Here is a 24,918-nt window from a genome sequence, read left to right as displayed (position 1 = left end):
CCAACATTTGTAATGCTAATGATATCATTATACATAACAAAAATAATCATCCAAATAAATTTTGATAATGCTACATGGAAAGTTAACCATGCCTTAAGTTTAAAGTTAACACTTAAACATGTATTGTTTTTTATGTTTAAACAAAACCCTTTGTATAATGGTATATTGTTAACACCTTTAAAGATGATGAATATGACTTAATTCAGTGCTGTTTTTAACAGTAAGGAGCTCACTTTACAAAGGCAGACACAGGCATTCTTAGATGTTTTTCGAGTGAAAATTAAAGAGAGACCTACAGCATGCATTCCCATGGTACTGCTTTCCTTCTACACAATGTGCTTTTGAAGGAGCCTGCATGAGCCCTAATCCAGCAACACAAAATAATAGTTCTCTGAAATTCTTCTTTTCATAAAAATTGCCGATTGCATTTTATATCTTGAGGTTGCTCACGTTTCCTACAACTTCTCCAAGTCACTAGCATTCATATTGCAAGGCTTCCTCAGTGAAGACACAGTCTCAGGCTGGAAAATTAGGAAATTAGCAGTTATCATTCACTTCCATTTGTCCTGCATAAGTGCCTGCTATAGAACTTCAGTGAATGAAGGCTGTCTTCACTGGGATTGAGTTTGAGTCCAGTAGGCCAGACGTAGTCCTCATTCCCATACACCATGTTTGAATACAAATGAAGCAGCAGTAATGAAAAAAGAAACCATCTTTGCAATGTCCATTTAAGGAAGCATAGCCAAGTTTGGCTTGTTGGTATAGGTCTGTAATCCTATCTAATTAGGTGGCTGGGACCTGAAGAGCACAAGTTCAAGGCTCACCTATAGGAATTACTAACCACCTGTTTCAACAATAAAAGAGCAGAAAAAACAATAAGCTAAAGATACAGCTATGTGATAGAGACATTTTTAGCATGCATTTCACATATACAATGCTCAATTCTACAAACAGTCATAAAATAATTAATTAACAAACACAATCAATGAATATGCTATTTTCACACCTGGTAGTTCATGTCTATTTTGCACATTGTAAATCTTTGTTTCTAGGTAACTATCTTAATCTATCCAACTTTTAAAAAAAATATAGTCATACCATGTGTGAGTACATAAATTTAAATTCATAGAAAGCCAGTTAATTAGGACTCACTAGCCAGAAGAATTACTTAAACACTGAAAAGTTTGCTGCTCATAAAAAAAAATAAGCCAAATGCTATCTATACTTTAGTTTTGCACTAACTTTCTTGCTTTCCATTTAGAATGCTACATACCATGTTTGAATGATCACTTTTACCTGACAGAGGTTGATCATCATATCTTTGTGAGTTTTGTGATGGGTTCCCCAATTCTGTTGTGTATCCAACTATTAGAACAGTGGTTATGAACTATGGCTGCCTTAAAAAAAAATAAAAACCAGGTAGCTTATAGAACAAGCCCCAAGCCTTGGAGTTCTGACTTTATCATTCTTACACAAGTATTTCACAAAGAAATGCAGGTGTGCTCTTTTTGTTTTGTAACCTTGACTCAAACTAGAGTCACCTGGGAATAGGGAACCTCAGTTGAGAAAATGTCTCCACAGATTGGCCTGTAGACATGCCTCCAGGGCATTTTATTGATTAATGGCTGGTAGGGACCGGCTCAACTCACTGTGGGTGGGTTCACCCTAGGCAGGCAGGTGGTCCTGGGTTGTATGAGAGAGCAGGCTCAGCAAGCCATGAGGAACAAATAAGTAATCAAGAGTAATCCTTGGCCTCCAGGTTGTTGACTGAGTTTCTGAGCTGACTTCTCTCAGTAATAGACAGTCACCTGGAAGTATAAGCCAAATCAATCCTTTCTTTGTGTAAATTAGCTTAGTCCGTGCTTTAACATTGAAACAGAAGGCAAACTAAGGCACCAGATTATTCCAAAGTGAATTTATGATAGAAAATTACTAAATGGAAGATTTTGGAATAATGACAATGTTATTTTATGGAACATTAAAATAAGTTTCTAATAGATAATATGAACATGACTATATTTAGCTATTGGTTTATCTCCAAGAATAACACTTATTATGATCAGAATGATTGCTTTAAAGTTCCACCTACCTGTCTAATCCTTAACATATGATATTGTGCTGTCCGTCTTAAATGAGGACTTCACTATTTTTCTTGTTAAAACACACAATGACTCACTGCTTTTAAAATGACCCTGTGTGCCTTGGGGAGATACATCCATTTTTTAAAAAGAAGCTCATTATCTGTATTAGCATTTATGAAAGTACACCAGAATGCTTTGAACAGTAGAATGACATCAATAATAACATGAACAATATCCATATTGAGTTCATGGACACTCATGGGGGGAGGGAATGAAGAGATGATGAAAACTGATTGGAAATAATTCCTGAAAGTACTGGTTCTATATTCAGGAAATTCTGAAATTCAACAACTAGAGCTCTCTGCAAAAGGAAAAAACAGAGTGTGTGTAAGTCCTGCTCATCATGGAAGGCACTGGTTACTAATTTCAAAGTAGTTTCTCCTGTGATACAAAGGTAGACTGCAGTGAGAAAATAGAAGATGGGTGAAATAATTTCACACTAAAAGGTGGGGCACTGTTTCCTAGGAGACAGGATCCTGCTCTCGAGGAGGTGAGGAGCTTGAATAGACCATATGTGATCCAGGAAGATCTGAGTAGCAGAACCAAAGGAGCAAAACATTTTTTTCTCCCTGGAATGCCCAGGGATGAAATTTATAAGTGAAGGAAGAATAAGACTTTACAGTGGTGAGAGTGGTCAAGCCAAAGCATCATCAAAGAGAAAGGTGGTCAATGAGGGAACAGGAACAAAAGAGCTCCGCCACTCTTAGGAAGAGGAATGGTGAGTTCTGACACACACCCTCTTGGTAACAAGATTTCCAGTGGACTGCAGTTGTAATGGAAACAGTGTCTAGGCTGTTAAAACCCGATCTCACTTGGACACTTGATGGAGTTAACAGAGCCCCCTTACACAGTAAGAGGGAAGGATATAAAATAGTCATTAGAAGAAAAGAAGTCTCCAGGAGTAGGGATAAGCTTGCCCCTAACCCCTTCTCTGGAGACTAGGAGCTTGCCTTAGGGTGCTTCCGCAGCATTCCCAAGGACAGCAAAGAGCCCCCAGGACGACCTAACTGCCCAGGCGATTAACTCAATGCAGTATTTTGACCACTGAGGCTTTTATTTTGTTTGTTTTATTTTTTATATTATTAGATATATTTTAAAATCTTATCACTGTCCCTTTTCTGACGTTATTTCAGAATTCTTTCTGTATCCAGGTTGCCTTAAAAAAATCAGAGAATGGAAAAAGAAGGAAAATAATGAAAGAGGAAAAAAGAAAAAAAACAACACTGTTTAAAAGGTAATTAGCACATCCTCAGCTTTTTATAACTTTATAATTGAAATCTCATTAAAAGCTTTCTAGGTCTTCTTTTCCCTAAGTGACTAGGTGTCCCTAATTTGTTCTCAGCCAATGTGACTAATTCCAGACAAAGACTAGAAAAAAGTCCGATACCTGTTGGGGGACAGCAAGGTTAAATAAATGGGGTGGCTTTTTTAGGTTGCTTTTAACCTCGGGGGAAAAGAAAAAGAAAAAAAAAAGGAAAAAAAAAAAAACAAACAAGGCAGGTGGGGGGGACTTCACTGCCTTCTCTTTGAGTCCTGCCTTTCTCAGTCCGGGTGAAGATTCCCAGGGAATTGAGAGCGCGGTTTTGTTTCTCCCTTGTATTGCAGATAGGGGGAGGAGGTGGTTATTAGAAGCTCTTCCTCTCTCGGTTCCCCTCTCCGCCTGACAGCACCGCTCTCTTGCGGACTCGCTTCTCCTAGGTGATCCATTTCTAGGCAACGTGGGGCTGCAGCTGAGCTTGCCAGGCTGCTGCTGGCTTCCCGCATCCCGCCGGGCGAGCGGCTCCGGAGCATCCTGCAGCCGCGGTTCCGCGCGCCGGCCTGGCCCGTTGCTCGCTCCCGGCGGACACCCCCGCCACCGCGCCCGCGGAGCCGCTCGGGCCCGCCGCGCCAGCCCCGGGGCCCGCCTGGCGCAGAACCGGAGTCTTCTCTGCATTACTATCGGCATTACCTTCAAGTTCACTTTTTCCACCCCTCCCGGAGCCGGCCTCCCCCTCCCCGCTGGAATCTGGCGGCTCCGCTCGCATCCTCCTCGTCGCCCGTGGCACAGAGAGCTGGCCGCGAGGCGCCACGACCGCGCGCGGCCCGGGGTGGAGGGGCTCGGCGGCGGGGGAGGGCGCGGGCACATCCGGCGCGGGGGTGCCCAAGTTGCGGCGGAGCTGGGACCCGCCACCGCGGCCCCCGCGCGGCCAGGGCCACCGTCTGAGCGCCAGCCTCGCCCCCTGTCCGAGAGCAGCCAAGGCTGGATACATTTTTAAAAAGCCCAACTGCAAACAACTCTGGCGATGCCAAAATTTCCCTCCGAGTGACAGGGCTTGGGAGGAGGCTGCCTCCGGCTGTGCTAGCTCTCGGGTCGCCTGTGCCTCCTTGGAGACTAAGAAAGACTGTGCACTGGCGAGATTGGAAATTAGTGGGAAAGCTGCACTCAACTCTACCGTGACCTCAAACTCTGTGGACCGGTTTAAAGAATATCTACATATTGGAAGCAAAGTCGTGGTCAAGGAAGATCTGCATCGGAGGATGGAAGTTTTCCCCTTGCTCTTATTTCTGTCCCTCTGGTGGTCTCGAACCTGGGACCTGGCGACCGCTGATTCCATCATCCACATCGGTAAGACAGAGCTTGTGCGGCTTGTGGCGATTTTCCCCTAGCGTTTCCTTGGCAGTAATCTATTCTCCCCCACCCCCTTGAGCCTCTGACGGCTGCTGGAGTGGCTTCGGTTCGCGCCCCTTGGTGCCCGCGCTTGCACAGGCTCAGCTTTCTCTGAGCCTTGCTGCGCGGGAGTGAGAGCGGGTGGGGAGTGCGGGCCGGGCGCAGGGGCTCACGTTGGCCTTCGCACAGGAGTGCAGGGAGTGTGGGGACTCGGGTTGTGCGGAGAAGGAAGTTTGATTGACTCTAGCTTCCCGATTTTTCCCGGATGTACATTTGAGCCACGAAAAAAAAAAAAAAAAATCATGGGGGTGGGGGTGTGTGCTGGCAGTGTCATCCGCGGGGAGAGAGGCGGGCTGGGGCTGGGGGCGCTCCCCGTAGCTCGAACAGGTGGTTTTGCATCCTGAGCGGCCGAGTCCGCTGCGGCGAGCGGTCGGACTCCCAGGCTCGCGATCCTCTGCGGTCCCCGCGACACAGTGGCGGGAGAGGATGGCGGGACACACGCTCTCGGCCCGGGGCGTGGGAGACGCCGAAGCCGTTGCAGGCCGCTCTCGTGGCCGGGCTAGACAGGGCAGTAGTTGACAGCTGCCTCCCGAGCTGCGCCAGGGCGAGCTGTGCGCCCTGGCTCTCTGAGGGCCCGCGGGTCGCCAGGATCCTGGCCCCACCTATTGGCGAGCAGACCGGCCGGTGGCGCGGTGGGAGCGGCGGGGCTCGAGTCATTATCATGCAGGGTGCCCGCAGCTGAGGGCTCCAACTCTTCTCACTTGCTAATCCCTGAGAGCTGAGTGGAGACCGGCTTTTGCAGCCTTTTCTGCGTTAATGTGATGATTTCCTTTTCGGAAATTCGCCTCCAGGGCAAGTAAGGTTCGTTTGCGGGCTGCAGTGAGACCCCTCTGGGGAAATTTTTTTCTCTTCTTTTTCTTTTTGGTACAGGAGTTTTATCTGTACAAACGGTTTCCTGTTCGACAAATCCAGGCGACAGATGGGTCACAGCTTCTCCCTTGTCCGTCCACCGTGACACACACACACACACACACACACACACACACACACACACCTGACAGGTGAAGCAGCTGCAGGTGGCAGTTCTTCCCAAACCAGGGGCTCCTGTCTGTTGTTTGTGCCTTTGGTGGACAGATCCTTAGCTCCAGGGGGCTCCCTCTTTCGGTGTTATAGGCTATCTCCGCAAACATGTCTGCCATTCTCTACTATTCATATCAATGGGACTGTATGTCTCTGTGCAAGGGGTAATGAGGTCAGAATTCAGAAAGCCTTGCCCTTGTGCATTAAGAAAATGAAGCATTAGATAGCTGGCCTGCTAGATACTATTTTGCCTGGGGGCTAACAGTGCTTGTAGGTTCAGAACTTTCCGGTGAGAAATTATGGTCTCATTGCGGGGTTCAGGAAAGCTCTGATAAGAGTTTGGAAATGAACCATGTTCTTCGTAAAGAAATGGCATGTATTTATGTGTAGTTGTAAGAGATGAGGGCAAAACTGTGGGGGTGGGATCACTACTCCTTTTTTTATATTCATTTGATGGTTAGATGTTTCTGACATGCTTGCACCCCTCCCCTGCCTCGGGGGTAGTAGATAAGAGTTTATTTTGTTGCTTATTCTGTGCTCTACATGTTAAATACATGATTTACACTATGTATATATCTTTGTATTCTTTAAGAGAGGAATACTACTTTACAATGCAATCTGGGCATTTGGTTCAGAGTAGGAGATAACTGTATGTTCTCTGTCAGAGTGAAAAGGCTTTCTTATTTATAAACCGATCCTTTAAAAGTAACTGTGCAGCTATTACACATTTGTTTAGAAGTCTAGCTGTGTGCATCTACTCTGTATAACCAACTGAAAGATATACTTCTTTCTCAATTAACTTAGCTTGAATGAAATTAGTGCATTAGACAAGGAGTTGGCTTCTTTTATAGACTACCTATTACTGCAGTGAAGCTAACAGAGTTTTAAAAGCTTTATACGTCTTCTAATGTACTGAAAATTGGCTAAGTTGTATGTATTTCAGAGGTTAAATGTCCCCTTTCCTGAACATTTACCCAAAATATGAGAAATTCAAAGCTGGTACATCTGTATTTAACTTGTAAGGCAGCAGTTAGCATCCACTGGGTCAGATAGCTTACTGGGTCGATGAGTAAAATGAATATTCTTTAGGTGATTGCTTTCATGAAATCACATGAGAAATATGAATGTTAAAAGTGTATTAGCTCAGGACTCAAAGGCTGAAAATGATGACACCTTTGAGAGAGGGGTATTTCACCTCTGGTGATGTAAGGAGATATGCAGAAATGAAGGTGTCCTCAGTCTGGTGAAAAAGTGGTTGCAGGCACACTGGAAAGACAAAAAGTCATTGCTCTATTAAATTCTTTAAATACTGAAGGCTTTTGATATTGAACTATAGTATGTGTATGAAAATTCTTACCTCTCTCCTTTTACGTCATACAACGTAGCTTAATAAAACAATTGCATATAACTCTTTAATATTTTGTTGAATAAATTTAGTTAAATTTATTGAATTAGTTTACTATGATCCTGAAATGCATTTTAATGGTTGAATCACAATGATTGAGATGAATGTTTATTTATTCTACTCAAAATGCATAATATTGTGGTTGCTTGGATTTTCTGTTAATCACATTTCAGAGGTATTTACTAATTGCCTGTATTTAATTGTTAGATACACATACAGACAGTAGTTTATGTTGAATCACCTCCTTTGCCCTGGTGAAAGGAAGGTCTTTGACATATAAAAACTGTGCAAGTTTGAATTATGCTTCTACTTTGGGCCTGTGCATTGATTGAGTAATTTCATCAGGCCCACATTACTTGATTGCTTAGAAGTTTCCTAACGATCTGCATGCTGTAGGAAGAACCAAAACGTCGTGAGTGGAATGGCAATGATACGGTGTTTTATGAGGCTATTCAGAAGTCGCGCTGATTTATGTAGCTAGAAAGCTCCCAAGTCTTTGAGATTAGCCACGCTGACTGCTATTTTCCTCATACATCAGTCGTCCCCCACTCTGTACTCCCTCAAGACAACAGGAGTATAGCGTGTGTTGCTTTAATTAAGCAGGGATTAGGTGGCATTTCCAGTCAACTGCACAGTTTGTGTTTTGCTTCCTATCTAATATGGAGGATCGCACGTTTTAACAGTTTAATATATGCTCGTTTCTTTATCTGGTTCCTGTGCTCATAGAACAGATTGTAAATTAGCTATCACCAGTCACATATCTCTATAAGGGAACAAGAAAGGACTGTACTCATCCTCATATTACACACATCACTAGCGATATTTGGCTGTTATCAGTCTTATTAAAATGCCTTCTGTCAAAGGGGTAGAAAGGAACCATGTATTCATTTCTCTCATAAGCAGATGACACTTCATTCTCAAGATCATAATAATCAACTCTGTCATTGTGAGAGGCTTAGAGAGTTCAGAGCATGTTTTCATCATCAGAATGTTTCAGGTATACAGCTGGCTTAGAGAATGAATGTCAGCACATTGTGAACAACACCTGACATGCAATTGAAAGCATCTGTTTTTCTTATTTTGGGTCTCGGGTCTGTTTTATTAAGTATGATTATAAACACATTCCCAGAAGGAATATAATGACTATTTTTTTTTTTTTTGCTAAAATGTTTTTTTTTCTTCACATGATATTTACTGGTCAGCCACTGAACTTAATCCATCATCTGGGACTCTTTGCATATATATACCAAATTGCTTTTTTCCCTTTTACTTTTGTTATAACAACTGTTATAACAAAGTTATAGGCAAATAGAAATAAACTTACAAAAAGTATCAAGACACATTTTACTGTTGCTATTTTCTGTATGATTAATACAGTTCTTTGAAGCTCAATTCTGATGTGAATTAAATTAGACAGTGTTGTTATTAATCAAAGGCATCAGCCATGACATGACTAATAAACATTATAACAAGGACCTTTGCTGTCTACTCCAGATGAAATATATATCCACTAAATATCTCCTATAAATGTTGATTCAAATATGAATAAAAATCACAGTGATTAACATTTGACTTATCTAAAAATAGATAGTAATGAAAATTGTTAGAAGCAATGGAAGATAAATTTCATTCAATTCTGACCTCTATGGCTTATTTTTCTGTACTGTAAGTTTATATTAATGGTACATTATGATTTTAAAACTCTATATTTTATACAGAATTATTGTCTTCTTTTACCCACTTATAGTATTGTGAGTAAGGCATTCCCATTTTAGCTGGATCGTTGGTTCATTTTGATTATAGAGAGCATATTAGTAACAATACTTGTTTTTGCTGAATATTTAATGTTTATTGCAGCCTATAGGAATATCTTTACCATTAGGTGTCACTGCCTTCTGAACTGTTCCTTTGTAGTCTTAGATGAAAAAATCATATGAACTAATTTTGAAATTATCAGAAAAAGGCATTACTTGATGAGATTCATGATACTGAAAAACACAGTGATTTTTATCTATATATAGAAAAGTATATATTAATTTTGCTTTTCTTTCTTACATATGTTACTCTACAATATATCAATACCTGCTACTTTCTAAAGAGAGAAGATTGATTGGTTCAACAATGTAAATTTTAGGCAAAGTTAAAGTTAAGCAAGGTTATTTTCTTAAATTAATATTGTGGTGAGGAAGAGCTAGGATAGAAGGAAGGCTGCTGTGTGATGAGTGGTGTTGGTACAGTCAGTCAGCAGTGAGTAAAGCCATTTCTTAGTTCTCTTTGCAGTGCTTCTTCTCCTCTCTGGAAACCTTATGGCAGCAAACTGATGGATGTTAGTGTGGAAATGCATATAAACTAGATGTGAATGTTACATATGTGTATGCAAATACAGAAACATCTAAACATAATGTATATTATCCATGATCACATATGTTTTCATGCAATTTTACCTGTTTAATATGAAGTTTCATGTAACTTGTCACCATGAGTAAGACTCCTATTTCATTTAGTCATTTGAACCAGTGTGTATTCTCCTTGATATTTTCTTGTGTTCTTTGTTTCTATAATCTCTTTTGTGTGGTATTCTACTCTCAGAATAATAGATGATGAAATGTAAGTCATCTGTCAGCACAATAACAATTTAAACACTGTGGTAATCATATACTTACAGAGAATATGGCCTAAACTGAATGATAACTTTTTCTTATTCATTTATACTTTGTCCAATGACAACATTAATAAGTTAAATTATTATATTAAATAATGTACTTTAAATATCTGAAGTAAAATCAAGTAAAAAGATGAACATATTAAGAAGTATATTAAAGCTATTCTGAGATTGCTTACTGGGGTATTTATGGGTTCTAGTCATTTACATTGATGGATTTTAGGCTTTGGTTATAGATACAATCTCAGGAGAATGTGAACAACAGATGATGAATTTAAGATATCATAATTTGAAATACTCTGGACTTACATTCTGTTTGGTTCATACAAAGTATCTATTTTATAAACAGTTAATTGAGTAATATTGAAGATTTATTTGATTTTCTGAGCCTATTATAAACTCTTAAGCACATTTAACTCTAAAATTATGCTACTCAAAAGAAAATTCTGTATTGAAAGTGTTTCAAAAAGAAATTGGGAGGAGGTACATAATCAAATACAATGCAGAGTTAAACTTAATAGCAAATTTTAGGGTGAACTTAAAAAATAAAAGTGGAAATATAAATCATAAATGAAACTGTAATCATTCTACTAAGGAGCGGGGAATCAACCTGGTTCTGGTAGAAACTAGAATTATGATTAATACATTTGCTAATCAGATTTTTTAGGGAGCTGTAGTATCAGAGTGAGATGGGTTGGCTTTACTGTAGATTTTATTTGTAATTTGACTAGCATCCCCACTAGGGCATCACACACAGTGTTACTCAAGGCATGCCACACTCAAGTGCTTGCTCATTAGTACTGGCCTCAGTGGTAAGCAATCAGTACTGTCTGCACTGTCCATATAACTGGGAAATTTAAAGCACTCTGTTAATATTAGTGCATGAGTGATGTCACTCACAAATGTTTCATGTAAAGATTCAGGCAGTTTAAAGTTCTTCACTTTTCGATTCCTGTTCCATTCATGTATTCTTGTACACAGTCACTGCTCAGCAAGTAGCCTCAATGAGTGGCTACATTCATAGCCTCTTTAGCAGATGGAAGCAAAATCAGAGGTGTCCCAAGCTAAGCACATGAATTGCGTTTTGAAAGTTTGCAAATCAGTCCAGTTAGCCATCTTATTAACACAGACTCCTATTCATAAAATCAAGATATTAATTTTATTAAAATAGCAATTATATAATTTTACTATATCACACAATGATTAAAAATATTGCTTAAAATAAATGTTATTATTTGCTGTTATACATATCTTGTTTCTCCTAAGTGAATATCTTGAATCTCCTAAATTCATTCATTAGTAAATCATTATAATTCTAGTATTTACAGAATGACAGGATAATACGGACATTTCTATCAACATGTAAGAATCTTTCAGTGAACCTTTTAACATTTGTATAATTTTTGTTAATTTAATACTTGAGTACTATGTTTACATAATTTCCACACCCTTTCTTTCCTCTAGCTGAAAACCTGTTATATAGCCCACAGTCCCTTTATCACCTTTACTTTATAATTATTATTGTTATATATGTGTGTGTTTGTGTATATATATGCATAAATATGTGTATATATATTTACATATGTAAATGCTGAGTCCATTTAATGCTTGCTCATACCTAAAAACCACAATAGTAGCATGACATGTATACTAAGCCTAAACAACAGCTACTCAGTTGAACTTAAGGCCTGCTCAGTATGCGAGAATTCATGCCTGATACTGTAAACTTAGCCAAGTACCCATGGCTGGTGAGACCATGGACCCAAGAGAGGCGCCTACTACTGCCACATCCCTAAATTAATATAGCTACCAACTCCCTTTTAATGACTATAGGGGGGTCCCAGGATTAAAATACTGAGTAGGCTATGCTTTTGTAGGTATAATTTTTCAGTCTCAAAGGGGAGACAAATAAGTAAGAAAGTAGATATAACCTACTATTGTAATAAGCACTACTAAGTTCAATGGGAGACTGACAAGTGACCCAGGACTGTATTTTAGGTGGGGTGGCATGGTAATAACTCTCGGGAGAAAATAAGACTTGATTCAAAGGGCATGAGGCATAAAGATATCTTGTGAAGAGTTTTAGGCAGTGACTTGCAAGGACAATGGCGGTGAGACAAGACACTAGGAGTCAGTTTAATTTGTAAAGGGACATTTTGAAAACCACTTTGAGTATCATTTAATGAGCAAAGTGGGAAGAAGAAGGGAATAAAATCTGACCTACAAGTAAAGCAAATGTAGGAGAGACTTATGTATCATGTTATAGCTCTAAAGTTTTTACAACCTTTTCTGGTTGTCTGTACCAGCTGGCGTAGAACTGTACTTTAGCCACTGTGACTTGAGTTCAATTTGTGGCTGAAGGGGAAGGGCTGTCATTAGACTGTCTATATAAAGTAGTAAAATCAGAATTTTCTCATGTGTTGGCCAAATGGGAAAATTTCAGGACATGTAGTATTCCAAAGTGCGTTTTTTGGGCAGGAAACTGAATTGTGTTACTGTGAATCAAAAATGGGAAAGTGGGGAAAGTGGGCAATTGTTATAAAGGAATTCAAGTGGGTTTCATTAAATTGTATATATGTTGGACCTCCAGGTAAAGGCTATAATTTATTTTTTTATGTGTCTACATGTTATAGGAAAATTTAGACCTTGTCATGATATTTGGTCTTTAATCAGTGAGTGGGGAAGATAAGTGAGATAGAAGAGCTCTAAGACAAGAGCCTTGCAGAATGAAGAGGCTAGGAGGAGAGATGGAACCCAAGAGAAGAGATGGATGTGTGCCCTGTGAAACAGAATAGAAGCCAGGATAAGATAATGTTCTAGAAGAAAACCAACAACAGTATTCTTTGGAAGATGAAGAGGAATGCTGTCAAGTTGAATATATAAAGTAATTCTAGAGAACTTCTGGACAGAGAGGAACTTTGAGAAAACTGTGTTCAGTGAGCAAAAAGAGATAAAATAGAAGCTGGCAACAACTGAACAAATGCACCAAGACCTGAGGCCTCTAGGAGGTTTAAGAGGAGGGAGGAGAAAAAGGGAAGAGATGCAGGAGATTGCAGGAAATACAGGGTGGGATTGATTTTGATTGGGAAGTGTTCATGTATAGGAATTTTCATGAATATATTTTCACTAAGAAGAATCATAACAGAGTTGCAGGCATTATGAATAAGATACATCATTTTCCTCCAAATTTATTTGCTTCCTGGAGTTTAGATTTGAATAGTAAGAAAATCTTTTTGTTTTGTAGGTGTAGTATTAGATCAAGTGGTACTGAGTCAAGCTGACTGTTCTTGGCCTGAGTGAGAAACTTTTCTGTGGTTCTGAAACACATGATATTTATTATTCTGCTTATTTGCTTTATTAAGTATTCTAGATCACCACTAATGTTTATTTGATATTTCTTACATGAAATTATGAGTGTATTACAATTTGAACAGCAGTGATATGTTTTACAAATAGAATACATATTTACTTTTGAGGAACTTCATTAATTATTGTGAATATATAATATCCTAAACTAATGAATGCTAATACACCACAATGCAATTCTTGTATAATGGATACATTTGAACTGATCATTCACTTCTTTTTTAAACAAATTCTGAGATGCATTTGTTTTGCTTTAATTCCCCCAGAAATATTTCATTCAGAAATGAGAATGTGGTTAATTTATAGGGCAATAGTTTTCATTGCAAAACAGAAATTCATGTTATGTTAATTTTCAGTGACACAGTTAAACATTTCCTTTTATGGATCTTTCACTTCTATTTGTGCTATACCACAGCTGACAGCTTTTCAGTCACAGGTGAAAATGAGGAAAGGAAATGTTCTCAATTTTCTGAGCTTAGGAATCATTTGAAAGTGAATCTTAATGCATTCATAAGTCTATTAATAACCCAACGAGTTGTGTATGTCACACTACTATTGTGCTTCAGTTAATATCTGGATTGAATAGGGCTTTCATTATTTTTCTGCTTTTATTCTGAATTCCTTTCTGGTATTAACTCCTGCACCAGACCTTCTCCCATTGTGGGAGTAATGTAAGTGTGACATGGGTATTTCTGCCAGGCTACATGTTTTAAGTGATGTATAAACAGGAGATCCATGAATACTCAGAAGATTGAAGTCTAGTTTGAGATCAGAAAGGATTGGCAAAAAAGACAATTGTGTTATGGCCGAGGAACACATTATGGAATACAGAATACTGTAATATATTTGTAACTTAGTAGTCCATAATCTCTTGGGATGGTGAAGTGCAGTCATTTAACAGAATACAGAATATCAAAATGTAGGTGTAACATAGAATTTGACCTCTTGGGATGGTGACTTGCAGTCATTTGGCAGAACTTTGAAGCAGATTTATATCTAAACTTAGTTGGAATGGGTACCTAAAATTGATGAAGTACTTAATCTACTTACTATCAACATCATTAAATTGTCATATGCCATTGGTAGTATATTTCAGATTGACATATTGTTCTTAAAAGCCCAGGACCAGAGAAGATTTTAGAAACTGAAGAGACAAATGAACCATTGCAGGTGTTCTGTTGCCTGTAGCTTAAGGTTAATTAAAGCCAGGAGCTGATTCATTTGCATAAAAACCACAGCAGTTTGCTCACATACAAAATGGTGTGAATGGTGTTGTGATAATTGCATTTCTCATCGGTTATTTCTTGATTCACCACAAGTACATTGCACATTGTTTCTGAAGATGTTTCTGGTCAGTCTCAGCATAGACCAAAGAAAGTGTACTCATGTGGCCATTCGATTATTTTTTGAAAAAGATTCTTTTTTTCCCCATAATTTATCCCTCATTTGTGTTTGTCGTATCTCATAACCAGACTTGACTGATATTGCTCTCCTGTTATCTGTTGCTGTACCTGGCGATTTTCAAACACTCTATGAAATTGACTGTTCAAATAGAGAAATCATTATCTATATTCTCATGCTGCATTTGCAGTAAATATACTGAGTCACTTTTGAATTTAATGTAAGATATTTAGCAGATGGGCTCAGCAAATGTTAATTTTGATATGTGATGCCTAAATATTTAGACTTTAATGTCTCATTTCATTGTCTAGGTCACCTGTGACTCTTATCCTTGAAGAGATTTTAGAAATATCTGTCTCCTTAAGACATAGTTTCTTATTAGAGAGCTGAAGTAAGAGGCAATTTGAGTCTTTCAGCTGGATGACTACAGTCCACTACAGCATGGGGAATTGTGGGAAGTCAATAAATGTCCTGTTGATGGAATCTTGACAGCGCCATAAGCCAAATATATTTTTCAGAAGAAAGTAGCTTATAAATAGGATGAGGAGTTTATCCTTTACAGATAGTCTTCATTTATAATAGAAATCTCTTTACTCAGCTTTCTGATGGTTAATCCTTCACCCTAGTATAGCTATTGGCTGCAAAATAAATATAATCATGTCAAAGCTAGAGCCAATATGGAACGTCAGCCATTTATTTGCCTCTTTCTTCCTTCACACCATAGATGTCAGCAGTTATGTCATTAAATCATGAATTGGGAAGAGGCGTAGATACCTAGTGATTCTGTAATAAATAAAAGCATTGAGCTGTTGTTTAAATTTGATGGCATATGTCAGATTTTGCAGTGTTTCATATATATATATATATATTGAAATTTTCTTTTATTTTTAATCTAATATTTAATATTATAATAATTCAAAAGTTAGTCATATAAGTTATCTGTACTTTTGTCTATACTCCAGCAAAGGAAAGAGAAAGTTTATCCCATGGCAAAATAATTTTTTTTTTACAAGAGCCATAGTATCTTAGTAAGATACTTACCTTCAACCATGTAGTTGTAATTGAGAACAGAACAAGTGTAGTTGTAATTTAGAACACGAAAAAAATGGATATAAACAAATAATCAAAAAGTAACTGTCAAATGCAAGTTTTTTCCCCACAAAGACTTTGTTTTGTTGTTGTTAATAAACAGTTTAAAATAGTGAACTGCTTTGATTCTATTTCCTGTCCACCCTTCAATGGCAATGCTAATGAGCAGCAAAATAGCCAAAAGCCAGGAAGAAGGAGCAAAGGATTTTAGATAATCTGTAAACCGGAAAATCAGCCCCTGAATGCTTCTAGGCACAAGCTTGCTGAGAAGAAACATCTTTATTTTCCCCAAATATTTCCCAGATTCTGAAGAGGGAATTTGCTTTTGACTGTTGGTTGTGACCTAAACTTCCAGACCACCAAAGAGGTTGCTGCACAACAAAAATTGGAATCAGATCAAGAGTATTAATATTTGGAGAAGTTTGTTCTTGGGGTACTGCTACTGACAGCCAGGGCAGCAGCATTATCTCAGTTTCCAATATCGTGACTCTTGTGGCTTTATTAAAGGAAAACATAGATTTTTAGCTATATTTTAAAGCAATTCAGATAATGAACTATGTTGTTTTGAAGCTTTTGTCAATCTCCATTGTGTACTGAGATCTTCCTTATATGTTCCCACATGGCTCACAGATGATGCTGTGCTCTAGAAGACTATAAGGAAGAAGCTTAGCACTGTCAATTGAAAAGTGCATATGAATGATAAAAGCAAAAATCTAATCAATGGTGAACTAGAGAAAGAAAAGAGATCAGAGAAAGTGCCATTATCGAGTACAGGTACATGGCTTCATTGGGGGTGTTTGTTTCTTTGTTTTTTGATATGGGGTTTCAATAGAAGGTCCAAGTTGGCTTAGAACTCACCGTCTTCATGCCTTCTCCTACAAAGTGTGAGGTTATAGTGCATGACATCACATCCAGTTTTGATAAAGTTTTATTCAGTGTTAGTTGATTGTAGATTTACTTTTTTTTATTATTTAGACAAGTGCTATGAGTAATGGTTTGTCTTTAATAGTCTCTTTATTCAGATTATAAACCAGTTTAGTATCTTGCTACCTTGTTAGGGAATCAGTTTTTCTCGTTAGACCCATTGTTTGTCTTCCTTTAGAGGTTAAATATTTATATTCTGTGATTATCAATTTACCAATTCAGACATGATAGTCTTTAAAATCTTCAACAAACAAAATCAAGTTTCTTTGTCTGTCTTCTAAGGTTAATGCTATGTATATTTATTACTTTCGGCATTTGTGTTTCTCAGATGTTTATATGACATGGAAACCAGAGAGACATAAACAAAGAAAATGATATTATAACTATAAAAGAGGTATAGTTTAGACATTTTAATGCTTCTAGTAGTAAATAATGAATATTTTAAAATGTAATACACAATATACACTTTTAGAGATGGTGACTTACCATATATCCAAGTTTATCCTTAATTTTGCTTTAGCTTCATGAGTAGCTGAAATGACAGTATATACCATTATTATCTGGTTTAATTTATATCTTATTAATATTATAATAACATCATTACTTCCCTGCTAACCTTTTGTTAAAAATTACACATAAATTGTGCTATCTTCGATGATGAACATGCGTAAAGTTTGACTTCCCCCCCTTTAAACAAATGTTGTTCTTGTCTTCTAGCAACTGCTAACAAACCTAATCTATTCAATTGATAATGTAACATTTTAAAATTAAATTTTTCTCATTACACATACAGACATGCCATGTAATACAATGGTAATCAGAGAGAGTTTCATGATATTTTCAAGACTGAATTTCAAATTGAGACAGTTCATTGCAAATCATCCAGAAGAAATAGTTTGGCAAAGTAACTGTAGAGGCAACCATATTAAGCAGGCTTTGGTATCAAGATTAGTGAGGTCTAAGTCCAGGGCAGCTACTAAGTTTGAGAAATGGGTGGAGGATCCAGAAACGAGCCTTGTTATATACTGGCTAGCTTCCTATTTCTTTGCTGCTTATATTGTACATCTATTGATTTTCTGTCTGTTCAATGCATAAGAAACATTACTATCATACAAAGACACCTATTTTAGGGATGTAGAGGAAATATTCATTATTCTTTCAGTTTTCAAGATTATCAGAGTACTAAGACAACCACTGAAGTTTGTGAAGTATTTACTAACACTTAGAAGTCTGTGTTTGATTGCACAATGTTAGTGTCTTATTTTTAATGGAAAGCAGCAACAATGGTTCCCATCTTGGCTGGTCCATTCTGAGAATGAAAACATGTCTTTAAGTGTGCTCATTGAATTTTAAATTTGGTGTGAACATGTGAAATATTGGAGTGTTCTCAATGTTTTTTCTTTTCAAGTATCCCAAGGTTAATCCTTATGGGCTTGACAATTACGCCAGCTTTCTATTATCTTTCTCTTCTTTAGCACAGTATATTCAGTTACAACTATACCCCAAAATGATAATAAGGAAGATTTTATCATTCTGAAAGAAAAAAAAAAACCTCATGATGCTCATGTTATCTGTGCTATTTAATGAAATCGTTCTCAGGATAAATGACAGCTGATCCACACTGTATTGGAACACAGGATGTTACAGAGACTCTGGCCAATCTGTGGAGCTGTAAGTCAGAAATAACAAGACAGAATCAGGAAGCAGTTCCACTTGAAGAAACATGGAATTGGGGTGTAAGATATGACCAGAGAAGTTGAAGTCAGGCAGATACCAGAAGGACCTGTTAAGAAAAGCGTAACTTTGTCTTCAAGTGTTTCTCATGTGATAATATGGTAAATACAAGGGAAAATATAAAGGTTTTGGGATCCACAAATGTAAATGGACTTGGTATAGAAAATGTGTATAGACATTCAGTATCACCAGATGTGTAAGGTTGAATGACAGGGCAGTTGATGCCATTTACAGAATTTATTCTTGAACTTAGCATGCACTTGGCCTCATTTGAAGAATCTTATCCCAGGGAACAGCATTTTGACCATTCCCTTTCTTGCTTCATCTGGAGTAATAAGAGTATTCTTCACAGAGGTCCATCCTACTTTAACTGAAAAATAATCATTTTCAAGTCTTCTTCTTTTACCTAAGATACATTTGTAACAGTATTGTTTTCTTCAAATGGAACCGTTAAAAGCACTATTGCACTATGGATATTTAGAAGATACTGCTTCAGCAGTTGTTCTCGTGTGAAGAAATAACTAAGAATTAATTATTCTAAATAATATTACTAAAATTTTAGAATTTTAATTTTATTTTGATTTACATGTATTGGTTTTCATCCAAGACTGAAGCCAATATTAAAATAGTGCTGGTGTTATTTTATTTGACTTATATATCTAATCAGGACAGAATTTTAAAGATGATTGCTTTTTGACCTAAGTCAGGTCACTAAAGGTATAATATGGAAGACTATTATCATTTAAGCTTCTTGTTTGTTAGTGGTTGTATTCATTATTTCTCATGGCAAATATATTTTATGTTTGTGAGTTAGTAGATCAAATGAAGGCACCGAATATTTCCATAGAATTTGTACATTTTAGCTAAATGTTATGTTGCAACAAAATTATTTCTCAGGAGGAAATGTTTAACTCCAAGAATGGAGAGGCACCTAAAATGTGACTGAGTCTGCTTGGAGCCATAATGCAAGTGCTGGCTGGGAGTCAGGTCTGCTTCCCTTTATACTCACTAGAAGTCTTCTCCTTCATAGTGGATGATTGATAATCGGTTCCAAGAATAGTCAATACTTGATACAGTGAAACAGTTTAGGTAAGGCCTGTATTGGTGGGTGATTTTTCTGTTCTCAGCCCTCTTTAGTTCTCGGGTTCTCTTCTGTTCTCTAGCCTTGGTTCCACTCATTTAGAATTTAAATAAGAGGAGCCTACCTGAATAATCAATTCAGTCAATCAAAGCTGGTAGTGAGTGGTAATTTTCAGAACTATAAGCTGATACTTTTGCTTCTTAACCAGAATTACATAGGATGGGAAAGCAAACAAACAACTTTTAGTTTTGATATTAGTTACACAGTTGAACCCTGCTTCTGTCATTTTGCAATCTCTTAATTGTGTGATTTCCCCAAACTAAGTTTACCTGCATTTATATCACCTTCACCTCACTGACTGCAAGGTTAAACAGTACAACTGAGAATATAAACTCATAGATTTTGAGCACAGTGTTCAAACCACTGGAGGATGATTTGAAATTTTTGTGTCTGGCTGATCACAAACCTGGGTTGTGCATGTCACCTGAGGTCAAAGCGTGCACTGTGTTTCACCCATTGTTTCTCATTCTGGGGGGTTGCTATGCTGTAGGGGTCAAACAGCCCTTTTACAGGGGTCCCATAAGTCCATTGGAAAGCACAATTATTTACATTATAATTCATCATACTAGCAAAATTACAGTTATAAAGTAGCAAATGAAAATAATTTTATGGTTGTGAGTCACCACAGCAGCAGGAAATGTATTGAAGGGTTGCAGCATTAGGAAGGTAGAAAACCACTGTTTTATCCCATTCCTATATTAATGGTGACTTTTCTACTGCATACAAGTCATATTTTTTTTAATGTAACATTAACCATTCTGTCAAATATAGTTCTCTCTAAATTAGTGTAAAATAGATGCCTAAAATCTATGTCGTAAGACTAATTGTGATGACTCCCTCTGCCTCGGTAGCAACAATTGCTGGTGATCTTGATTTGAAATAGAATGAACTAACAATTTACCATACAACTCAGGGAACTTGAGAGTTGGGGACAATATTAAGATTTGTGCTGTGCTGGCAGAGACAAATTGGAACTGCCTAGAGGCAAACTGGGAGGAAGTGGGAGAAGACACCTCACAGTGTGAATGGCCTCCAGAAGTGGGGTCAACATGTTGCGAGTCTTAGCAGGAACTTGATTGATGTATTCTCATACACTAGCCAGTTATGATCTCTTAGAAACAGTTTTCCTTCCTCTCAAATGTAGAAGGAGCAGCAGGCTGCGTTCCTGCCGCCCAGCTCCCACATGGCTAGCTTAGCCCCCAAAATAACAACACACAAACTGTATTCTTTTAAACACTGCTTGGCCCATTAGTTCTAGCCTTTTACTGGCTAATTCTCACATCTTGATTAACCCATTTCTAATAATCTGTGTAGCACCACGAGGTGGTGGCTTACCAGGAAGGATCTTAACCTGCGTCCATCTTGGAGAGGAGGGATATAGCGTGTGCCTCACTTCCCTTCTTCCCAGCATTCTGTTCAGTCTACTCTGCCTATCTAATTTCTGCCCTATCAGGCCAAGCAGTTTCTTTATTAACCAATGAAAGTATGACCCTCCTCCATCACTCAAATAACTCTTTATACCGATTTAATGGAAGGTGTAATGTTCATTTTATTCATAATTCCTTAGAAGTGTTTTATTTCATATTTCTTTATTTTATTGGTTTTATTGAGTTTTATATTTTTCTCTGCTCCCCTCTCTCCCTCTCCCCTCTCTGCCTACCTATTCTCATGATCCCCATGCTCCCAATTTGCTCAGGTGATCTTGTCTTTTTCTACTATCCATATAGATTATGTCCATCTTTCCATATAGATTAGGACCCTCTCTTAGGGTCCTCTTTGTTGTCTAAATTCTCTGGGATTATGAATTGTGGGCTGGTTTTTCTTTGCTTTATGTATAAAAGCTACTTATAAGTGAGTACATATTATATTTGTCTTTCTGGGTCTTGGTTACCTCACTCAATCTGATGTTTTCTAGATCCATCTATTTGCCTGCAAATGTCAAGATATCATTTTTTCCCACTGTATAGTACTCCATTGTGTAAATGTACCACATCTTCATTATCTATTCTTTGGTCAAGGGGCATTTAGGATGTTTTCAGGTTCTGGCTATGACAAATAATGATGCTATGAACATAGTTGAGCACATGTTCCCATGGTATGATTGAGCATGCTTTGGGTATATACCCAATAGTGGTATTGCTGGGTTTTGAGGTAGGCTGTTTCCTAATTTTCCGAGAAAATGCCATACTGATTTGCAAAGGGGCTGTACCAGTTTGCACTCCCACCAGCAGCAGAGGTGTGTTCCCCTTACCCCATATCCTCTCCATCATAAACTCTCTTCAGTGTTTTTGGTCTTGGCCATTCTTACAGGTGTAAGATGGAATTTCAGAGTTGTTTTGATTTACATTTCTCTGATGACTAAGGATGTTGAGGATTTCTTTAAGTGTCTTTTAGTAATTTTAGATTCATCTGTTGAGAGTTCTCTGTTTAAGTCTGTACCCCATTTTGGGGGGTTATTTGTTTTGTTTTTTTTTTGATGACCAATTTCTTGAGGTCTTTATGTATTTTGGAGATCAGCCCTCTGTCTATCTGATGTGGGGTTTGGTGAAGATCTTTTCCCATTGTGTAGGATGCTGTTTTGTTGTGTTGACCATATCCTTTTTTTTCTCTTTTACAGAAGCTTTTCAGTTTAAGGAGGTCCTATTTATTTATTGTTGCTCTCAGTGTCTGTGCTACTGGAGTTCTCTTTAGGAGGTGGTCTCCTGTGCCAATGCATTCAAGTGTACTTCCAACTTTCTCTTCTATGAGGTTCAGTGTGGTTGGTTTTATATTGAGGTCTTTGATCCGTTTGAATTTTGTGCATGTTGATAGATTTGAATATATTTTCATTCTTCTACATGGTGATATCCAGTTATGCCAGCACCATTTGTTGAATATGCTTTCTTTTTTCTATTTTATATTTTTGCTTCTTTGCCAAAAATCAGGTGTTTGTAGGTATGTGTTGATTGATATCTGGGTCTTTAATATGGTTCCATTGGTCCTCCTGTCTGCATTTATGCCAGTACCAATGTCTTTCAGTACTATAGCTCTGTAGTAGAGTTTAAAGTCAGGGATTATGATGTTTCCAGAAGTTCCTTCATTGTACAGGATTGTTTTGGCTATCCTGGGGTTTTTGTTTTTCTATGTGAAGTTGAGTATTGTTCTTTTGGAGTCTGTGAAGTAAGAAATTGAAGAAGACACCAGAAAATGAAAAGATCTCCCGTGCTCTTGGGTAGTTAGAATTAAGATAGTAAAAATGTCAATTTTCCCTAAAGCGATCTACAGTTTCAATATAATGCCCATCAAAAATCCTAGAAGTGTTTTTAATTCCAAATTTTCACAGGCAATAGAAATAGAAATAAGAAGAATATAAGTTGTCTTTTTTCAAATAAATTTAACATATATATAAGTATACATAAAATGTATATCATATATGTGATATATATGTGTATGTATGTATTACTCTCTGGTAGGAGTACTCACTTCATTTTGGTTCAGCCATTTCCTCTGTGTGGTACTGGACTCAGCTCCTAGCAAAACTGATTAAACACTGGCAGGCACATCAGTTGTTACCTCATATCAGATGCTATACATTGAGGCTACAGAAAGTAAACTGTCTGAAAGAAACAGAAATGTAGATTAGAACAGATACTTAAAATAATGTAGTTCGACTCTGGAGAGAAGACATCAAGTCTTAAGGCATTAAGTCAATAGGTGAGTATTTAAAATATTATTAGAGAAGCCTATCATATAGTACCAACGACTCAAAGTTAGAGGATAGGCTTACCCACTAACGTTTTCTAAATTCATGTTAAAATTTGTTATAGGATCTAAGTACAGCCATTATTTTCTGGTTTTGTCTCATATCCTGCCCTTATGACCTGATTTGCATAAATCATGATTATTTCCTTATCTGTAGCAGCAATTTCTTGTAGCTCTTCCCCTTCTGTCTTTCCAAATGTGGCCCTGGATATAAGGACATGCTTTTTGTATAGCCCAAGAGATAAGGCAGCTTTCCCCTTCCTTCTCTGTGATTGGTAGGCCTGCACAGGCACTGTATCTCAGGCTACATTTCCTGTCCCTTTGGTGATAGTAAAAGTCTTACAGGTGATGGCTTAAGGACCACCATGGTCCAGGGCTTATGAACAAATTGGGAGAGTAAATGTTTCTGTGTTGAATGGCTAAAAACTTAGCTATTAAGCATGTTTGTTTTGCAAAATACTTATATTTATATCATTAAAGTAATACTAATGTATATTATGGACCATGAGATAAAAAGAAGTCTAATTATACACACATACATAAATGCATACACACTCACATATATACTATTGTAATTAATAGAATAATTGGTGCTTATTAAGATAAACTTGGATCTTGTTAAGATAACCTTGTAGGTAGCTACCTAACCTTTTGGAGGAATGGGCCCACAATGTTTGGAGATGGTTACTTTTACCAAAGTTTTCCTCAATATTGACCATCCAGGACAGACTACTTTCGACCACATCTTTTTACCCCCCTTTATACAGATCCAAAGACTTATTTTTCAATATATGCGTACTTTTTCTTTCAACATCTATTTACTGCTCTTGTCCACCTCTGCTCCCAAACTTAGATTCAAATAATGCTTTATATATCAATTGTCATTCACTAAATTTTTATCAAAACATGTTATTTTGGGCATACTTTAACTTCTTGGAAATATTTTTTTAATTTACTATTTAAAGATAGGTTTGTCTCGTAATGCTCCTGTCTGAAAGGACTATATACTTTTTTCGATTATATTTTTGTAGTGTTGGGCTTGAAGTTGCCCTTAACCCTAGTGATGAACTTTGTGCAGATATATCCTTCCACACACTGATAATGCTTCTGCATCAGCATAGGAGACCATAAAATAACAAAGTGGCAGGTTTGTGTATGCAAATGACCATTAACTGTGATTTTTAAAATTAAAATACAAGCTTGTATGGTTTTGTGTGTATACATTTATCACTGGTGCTTTCTTTGTTGAGGATTTTAATTATCAATCTAGCTATATGGTCACTGTCTAAAGCCTTTGTTTTCATATGAAAATGAAGCTGATAATGGAAATTTATGCCCTGGCAATGCTGAAGCATGCATGGGCAGCCTGTATATGATGGTTTTGTTGAACTTGGCCATATTGGGCTTCATAGTCTAAGTTGATGAGGATGACTGACCAGGTGTCTTCCACAAGAGGGCACCAGATCTCATTACAGATGGTTGTGAGCCACCATATGGTTGCTGGAAATTGAACTCAGGACCTTTGGAAAGGTAGGTAGTGCTCTTAAGTGCTGAGCCATCTCTCCAACCCTTGTTTTCATATATAGC

General features: G+C 37.7%; 1 protein-coding gene across 3 annotated transcripts in view; it reads left to right on the top strand.

Moving 5' to 3' along the window:
• The first annotated feature begins 3,796 nt into the window (after positions 1–3,796).
• The window catches only part of Grid2 (glutamate ionotropic receptor delta type subunit 2), a 1,426,614-nt gene continuing 1,405,492 nt past the window's right edge, over positions 3,797–24,918 (top strand). The window contains exon 1 of one of the 3 annotated variants that reach the window (XM_057772131.1): positions 3,797–4,746. In XM_057772131.1, coding sequence (XP_057628114.1) covers positions 4,659–4,746 — 88 coding nt within the window. In that variant the 5' untranslated portion in view covers positions 3,797–4,658. The remainder of the gene's footprint in view (positions 4,747–24,918) is intronic. The other 2 variants (XM_057772140.1, XM_057772147.1) reach the window with 2 other exon arrangements.

This window comes from Chionomys nivalis, chromosome 1 (assembly GCF_950005125.1).
Source record: "Chionomys nivalis chromosome 1, mChiNiv1.1, whole genome shotgun sequence".
NCBI classification, from domain to species: domain Eukaryota; kingdom Metazoa; phylum Chordata; class Mammalia; order Rodentia; family Cricetidae; genus Chionomys; species Chionomys nivalis.
Note: the sequence above shows the minus strand (reverse complement) of the source record. Positions and strands in the feature narration are given on the sequence as shown.